Source organism: Peromyscus leucopus, chromosome 5 (genome assembly GCF_004664715.2).
Source record: "Peromyscus leucopus breed LL Stock chromosome 5, UCI_PerLeu_2.1, whole genome shotgun sequence".
Lineage (NCBI taxonomy): Eukaryota > Metazoa > Chordata > Mammalia > Rodentia > Cricetidae > Peromyscus > Peromyscus leucopus.
This window is the reverse complement of record NC_051067.1, coordinates 32,975,740-32,982,881: the sequence shown is the minus strand read 5'-3', so window position 1 is coordinate 32,982,881 and position 7,142 is coordinate 32,975,740. Positions and strand designations below refer to the sequence as shown.

Below are 7,142 nucleotides of genomic sequence, written 5' to 3'. Positions count from 1 at the left end.
TCCCAGCACCGGACCCTGTTTACTCTTCTGGTGGGTCCACTGTAAGGGAGGAAGCTCTCTAGCTCCCTCTAGTGGAAAAAGAAGGGATTGGCAGTAGTACCTGTGCTTCCCCGGAGGTAGACTGAGACCACAGCCAGCAGGTTGACAGCAAGAGGAATCTAGACTCAGGAAACAATTGTTTTTCAAGTATTCATCTGCCCTTCGCCTAGTCAAGCACTGTGCTCACTGTCACAAAACCTGAGTAGCCACAGGAGCAAAATTAGTTCCAGGAGCTTGCCTCCTCTGCTGGAGAAGAAAGCCACACCTAGACTGAACATTCTAGAAAGACTAATTAGAGCTTTAGGGAGTATAGGGATGTTGGAATGCTGCAGATCCAGATCCTAATATCTGAGGCTGGCTTAGCCCCCTTCAATAGCTGTTTAGTGTGTACCTCCCAACAATCTTGGGATGCTCACGTAAATTCTTTTGGAATATATGAAAAGATCCCCACTGGTCGATCCCCATCAGCCCCAAGGCTGCGGATGTCATCAGACAGCATCTGGAGCCTTCGACAGAGATTTCTCCGCTTTGTTGTCAGCTTCCTCCCTGGTGTCTGCACCAATGCATTTGAAAGTGCTGGTTCATGATTTGTTGTTGTTGTGTTACTATAGAAACTTCAGGAAACTGTTACTAGTTTGGAACATGGAACTTGAGGTAAACTAAATCAGTTTTACTTGGCCATAGTCACTCATATTTGGCTTCAGAATAATCAATCACCCTGAGAACAGTGTTTTATCTATCTATGTATCTATGTATCTATCTGTCTGTCTGTCTGTCTGTCTATTTATTTATTTTTGGTCAGACAAGCTTTCACTCCTGTATCAAAAACATTTTAAACACTAGGCAGGCATTCTTATATTTGACAAATAATCAAGTGAACTAACTACCAGAGCTCCCAGAGCCCTGAGAGAATTAAGAAGTAGGCTGTCATCAGGACCCGGAGAATCACCTCCATGCTGTGTCCAGTGTCTAGCACAGGTAGCACCAGTCCTCTAGAGGGCTGGGCCATGAGGGAGAACCCTAGAACTCAGGCTCAGTGAACCCCAGTTCTCTTTTAATTAATTTAATTAATTTTTTAAAGATTTATTTATTACATACACAGGGTTCTGCCCGCATGTACACCTGCAGGCCAGAAGAAGGCACCAGATCTCATTACACATGGTTGTGAGCCACTATGTGGTTGCTGGGAACTGAACTCAGGACCTCTGGGAGAACAGCCAGTTCTCCTAACCCTTGGGCTATCTCTCCAGCCCTAGTTCTGTAAACTGGTCAGAAAGACTCAGCCTACCATGTGTGCCGGAGTCCTCTCAGGATCCCCACCAAGCCCCCTCTGCACATCCTGGCTGCAGCTCTGTGTCTGGGGTGCCTCTAAGTCTCACCTCCTGGGAGAAGAAGACAGCTGGGAAAGTCCAAAGGCCACAGGGAGGTGCGACCAGAAGCCGGCTGGACTCTCAAAAGCAGGAGCGGCCACTCAAGCGGGGTTCCTTGGGATGCGGCATTGTCTCAGGGGCTCTGGCGCCACCGTTGACCAACAAGGTTAGGCGTTGAGCTTTCCCTTTTGTGGCCCCTGACCTAGACATGCTCACCTAGCAGGCTGGGCTGAGTAGGGGGAGGGGAGGGGCCCAAGAGGGGTCCTGCCTCCTCCTTGCCCCCAAGGTGAGCGCTTTGGTCATTCCCGCAGAGCACATAGGGCGCAGGTGGTACAGCCCATTGGCCGTTCTAGAGAGATTCCAAGGCGGTTGAGCAGTGGGGACAGGTTCCCAGAGCAGCGCTAAGCTTCATCCGGTCAAGAGCAACAGCGGACTTGGAGTTGTGGCCCCAAAAATTGATATCTAACTGCCAATTAGATTTTAGAAGTAAGAGTTTGGGGAAGGAGTGAGTTGTTTATTTTTATTTTAAGTGGATGAATGTTTGCCAGCTTGTATGTATGTGTGTCGCAAGTGTGCCTGGTGACCATGGAAGCCAGAAGAGGGCGTGGGATCACCTGAAACTAGGGTTAGGGACGTGCTTGAGCGGCTATGCCCGCCCCGGGAACCTAACCCAGGTGCTCTATGACAGCAGCCAGGGCTCTCAACTGCTGAGCCAGCCCTCCAAAATAAGCCTGAAACAGAGATCCGATCTCGGTTTTGGTTTTCATAAAACAAGAACACTTATGTTCATCTTACAAGGTTGGTCTAAGAGCTGAAATAATAAGTTCATCGCTGCTAGTTTGTGGGGAAAATGGCACTCAGTAAAAGTAGTTTCTCCCTGAGAGATTCTTAAATGACAAAAGATTCTGTCAGGTGCTCCAGCATGAATGAACCATGTAGACCTCACACTAAGGGAAATTGACTATCAATAAGCTAGTCAAAAAAAAAAAAAAAAAGTTGTCTTGTGAACTATTCCACTTTCATGAACTCCCTAGAGTAGTCAAGCTTGGGGCCCAGAGGTGGGGAAAGGGTATCATTTAATGAGTACATAGTTTCCACTGTGGATGAGAAAAGTTCTGGAGATGGATGAGGTAGATTCATGCCACAGAACTACACACTTTAAATGGTTCAAATGAAAGCTTTTACATTATGTATACTTTACTGCATTGGCGTTTATTAACTACTCTAAACCTCAAATGACTGGTCATTGATAGATATAAAGAACAGACTTAAGAGCAAGTTATGGTGGCATATACCTATCATCACAGCACTCCAGATCCTGAGACAGGAGGATGGAGAGCTGGAGACCAGCCTGGGTTATACAGTGAGATCCTTTCTCAAACTAAAATGAGAGCTGAGGGTGTAGCTGGACAGTACAGTACCCACTTAGCATATGGTGGGCTTGGGTGATATATACATGGGAAGGAGGGGGGGAGAAACACTGACAATTACCCAGATTAAGCTCCTAAAGGAGATTGAAAATGTAATGAAGAGATAGAGCACTGCAGCCCAGAGCTTGCTGTGTCTACAGCATGAGCAGTCAGCATTCCTGTCCCTATAAAGAGCTGGGCGGCAGCCTCACCCTGGAGGGCTTGGGGGAAAGAGAAGTCCCATGCACACTGTACTTGTCCACAAGCAGCACAAGAGAATGTTCTATATAACATGAATCTTAAAAAGTCTTATTAATAGAAAACCTGGAGCCAGACATTGAAGTGAAAGCTGGAAGATCAGAAGCAGAGCAAGTCAGCCATAAGTTCTTACCTCTACAAAATCCTCAGTCTAAAGAGTGGAGGAATGGATCCAAGATACAGCTAATGTTGAATCTCATGACCATTCCTCCAAGGGTGCTGATCTTGCCTTTAACTGCTTAATTATCCTTCTGTATTGTGCATTAGCATTTTCAAAAGCCAGAGATGCGATTATTATCATCTGTCTAGCTTCTGAGATGCAACAGTTCTACCTCTCTTTCCTTTTGTCCTGGCAAATTCCCTGGCAAAAGTGTAAAGTGTGGAGCTCTCCATGGGATTTCTAGAATAGTCAAACACAGTGTGAATCTTTGAATTGATTTGTTCCTTCTGTCCTTCATTTATAAAATATAATAATAACCCTTAGAGCATAATGCTCCGTGATGAATAATATGGGCTTTGTAAATGTAGAAAAGGTTGGATCCCCAGTCCTGAGCACCTTATACACAACATAGCAAGAAGAAGCAGGGTCTATACTTGTGATTTGAATAGAGTAGAACTGAGTGGTGGCCAGAAGTGGTGACCTCCACTACAGGCTGAACTGGAGAGGTGGGCATCTCTGGGAGGCAATGGCATCTTGCCTAGGGAAGAAGTTGTGCAGACAGGAGGCAGAGCTGAAGCTGATCTGGAAGCTGAGTACGCCTTTTAAATGGGCTTAGGATGCTTGGCAACTGCTCTCACCTTCTGACTTCTCTTTGCTTTGTTTCCTTCCTAGGGTCCATCAGAGTGCTGCTCTTCGATCTCTTGGGTGCCCCAAGAGTCTGAAAAATGGCAGCAGCAGTGATTGTCCGACTGATCCCTAAGTTGCACTCAATGGCCAGCCGGGAATCTGGCTACTACATTGGCCGGCAGCTATGGTTTGGGCTGGTGGTCTTGTATGGCATGGTGCTGTATGTGGCCTACATCCCTTGGGTCCACATCAAGGAAGATTTCATCTGTCATGGAAATATCACATTGCCATGCCTGATGAAGTGTTTCGGGGAGAGATTTTCCGTCCCTATACTGGGGACGTGGTACTTCTTCTACTTCGTTTTCATAGCACTCTTCTGCCTCGTGGAAGTCTTCATGACTCAGCTCCGGCAGAAGCACGTCAAGGCGATGAAGTCCATGGTGTCCATGATGTCCATGGCAAGGGACTTAGAGGAAGGCTCCATGGTGCCAACTAAGGAGCTGAGTGCCTCCTGGAAGAAATCTATCCTGAACTTGCACCGGGAGAAGATTCTCCTGCTGTTGTACCTCCTGTACTTCCTCCTGCAGGTCATCTTCCAGTGCGTGTTTTTATTCATACTCCTCTTCCAGCAGCTTCCCCTGTTGAAACAAGGCAGCATCCACTGCAGCACCAGCAGCTGTCCTGGCCCCTATTGTTGCCTCATAAGGGCCTCGATGGAGAAGCAAATGTCCATCTACATCCTCATCACCCTGTCCGTCTCAATCATCCTCCTCGGCACAAGTTTCTTCACATACAGCATTTACCACTACCTGCTGAAGGACCGGGCTATTTCCAAGGCGCAGAGTTCTTGACATCTGTGAGAGACAAGACCTTCCTTCCTTCCTTAAAATCCTTGCTCTCTTACATAAGGAAGTGTATATTCTATGAATTTTTTTATTTGCTGACTTCGTTTAATGTTTGTTTCTCAAAAATAAGGGTTGTTGTGTTTTCTTTCTTGAGGGCTCAACTGGGGGTCATCTAACTCTGGAAGTGCATGAACACACCCCACAGTTGACGGCCAGGCTCTTGTTAGGCATTAGTCCATTTCCTCTGCACAGTCACATCCAAGGTGGATTCATTTCTTTTCCTGAGATCTAGGAAGATAGATGACTGGCAGGTGCCACATACAGTCAGCAAGGCAAGCCGGCTTTGAAGCCTCTGGCCTCCCAAACATTCCTGCTCTAGAAGTCTTCTCATCAGGATTAACCTCCCTGGCACAGAAGCTTAATTTTTAAAAGCAAGGCTAAGTTTTCCTCTCCTATCGAGTCCTAGAAGGGATGAGCAAGGTCAAACAGGGGGCAGAGGGCTGGGTTGTACTCACAGCCATCTCAGATCAGGGTGGCATCTTATTCCTTTCCAATCAGAGACAAGAGATCCTAGGCAAAGCTAGCTCCTACTGAGGTGTTCACAGCCTTAGAGTGTCCTTCTAAGAAAGGCATCCAGGTATTGGCTAGACAGGATGGGACTTCTTGTCATCCTGTAAATGATGAGGTGGAGGACTCCATCTTCCATTAATAGCAAGATTGGTTTCATGGGCTGACCACCCATTTTTATTGCCCTAAATGGACAGAGCTGGAAAAAGGACCCATTGCCAGAAGCTAAGGCCATGAAGCATGGAAAGCTGGGGAAAGGGCAAGAAAAAGGAGGTGGCTGGGGAAGTCCAGTATGTACGAACTGATGTGAGGTGGCTGGGGAAGCCACTAGGTACAAGGTGATGTGGGAAGCCAGTGATGCAGCATCCTGCCAGCTTCACATAGAGGACTAGTCACAGATGCTTTATATCTCCCATCACACAATCTTGTATGATGCAATCTAATGGCAGATCCAACATTATAGCAATGTTTCCACAAATATTCACCCAGTCAGCATATTTACTGAGCCCTAACACGGTCCATGTGCTGGAGCATATATGACTTTTAAAATCGGAAAAAGCAAATTATACAGACAGAGGACAGTAAATAACAGCATAAGAGGAAGCTAATGGCATATGACACTGGCTTCACAAGCTGCTCTGCCCCAGAATCAAGTCAGAGAAAGCTTCTCCAGAGAAGGGTCAGCTGAACTAAGCCACATGAAAGAGGTGGTTGAAATCTGTCTGGACATAACTGAAAATAACACATCAGAATGATCTATGGTAGACTTAACCAGTACCATCATGTTACTGCTGTATTTTAATTAAGAACTAAAATGGGTGAGGGAATCACTTCTGAGTTGCTAAGGTTATTTAAACACAAGGGCACAGCTTGCCTAGTTAGTGTGGACAAGGCCCAGGGTTCATTTCCTAGCAATCCGACTCCCCACAAACAAAATCCCAGCAGCTCCAGCTACAATCAGAGCTCCCGTAACACTTTTGCACCTAGCACTTCAATCCTCGTGTGTTGTGGTGTTGTTACTTGATTTCTTTTGAATTTCTATTTTTGCTGTTCATTTGCTTATGTTCTAAAACTTGGTCTGCCTGTGTAGTTTAGGACAGCATGCAACTCACTTCAATCCTGATTTGATTTCTACAATAATTTTAATCTGTTCAAAAAGGTTGTCTCTACTAATAAAAAAAAAAAAAGGAGGAAATGAGTATGAAATCACTCTAAATATGCTTGCCTGGAAGAACTGCACCTCACCAGGCGGTGGTGTTGCACGCCTTTAATCCCAGAACTTGGGAGGCAGAGCCAGGTGGATCTCTGTGAGTTCGAGGCCAGCCTGGTCTACAGAGCAAGATCTAGGACAGGCACCAAAACTACACGGAGAAACCCTGTCTTGAAAAACCAAAACCAAAAACCAAAAACAAAACAAAACAAAACAAACAAACAAAAACAAAAACAAAAACCCTGCACCTCACTGACAAACACAAACAGGCTTTGTGTGAACGGATGAGAAAAGCCATTCTGAGAAAACTGAAGTTGAAAGCAAGCAAGTGTAGCCACACTTGAGTGTGATAAAGTAGATTTCAAGGCAAAATTAGAAGTAGTAAATAAGGTCACTTCATGCTGACTAAGAGGACATTACAATCCTGAGCAAATACGAATAGAACACTGACATATGTAGTGTTCTAAAAATGTTATTGTATGTAAAGCACAGACTCATGACAACAAAATACTCAGTACTTACCTCACCAATAAATAGATCATTTAGATAAAAATGAATAAGAAGAAATATTAGAGTTAAATGATGTTATTAGATCAAATGGGCTTAACAGACATCACAGAACATTCCACTCACTATACACATTCTTCTCAGTAGGTC

The 7,142-nt window shown here is 45.3% G+C and overlaps 1 protein-coding gene across 1 annotated transcript; it reads left to right on the top strand.

The window, feature by feature from the left end:
- The first annotated feature begins 1,769 nt into the window (after positions 1 to 1,769).
- LOC119088029 lies at positions 1,770 to 6,465 on the top strand. Its single transcript, XM_037205849.1, has 2 exons — positions 1,770 to 1,895; positions 3,909 to 6,465. Exon 2 carries the CDS (start codon positions 3,962 to 3,964, stop codon positions 4,712 to 4,714), a length of 753 nt encoding a protein of 250 aa, XP_037061744.1. The 5' UTR covers positions 1,770 to 1,895; positions 3,909 to 3,961; the 3' UTR covers positions 4,715 to 6,465.
- Positions 6,466 to 7,142: the final 677 nt, after the last annotated feature.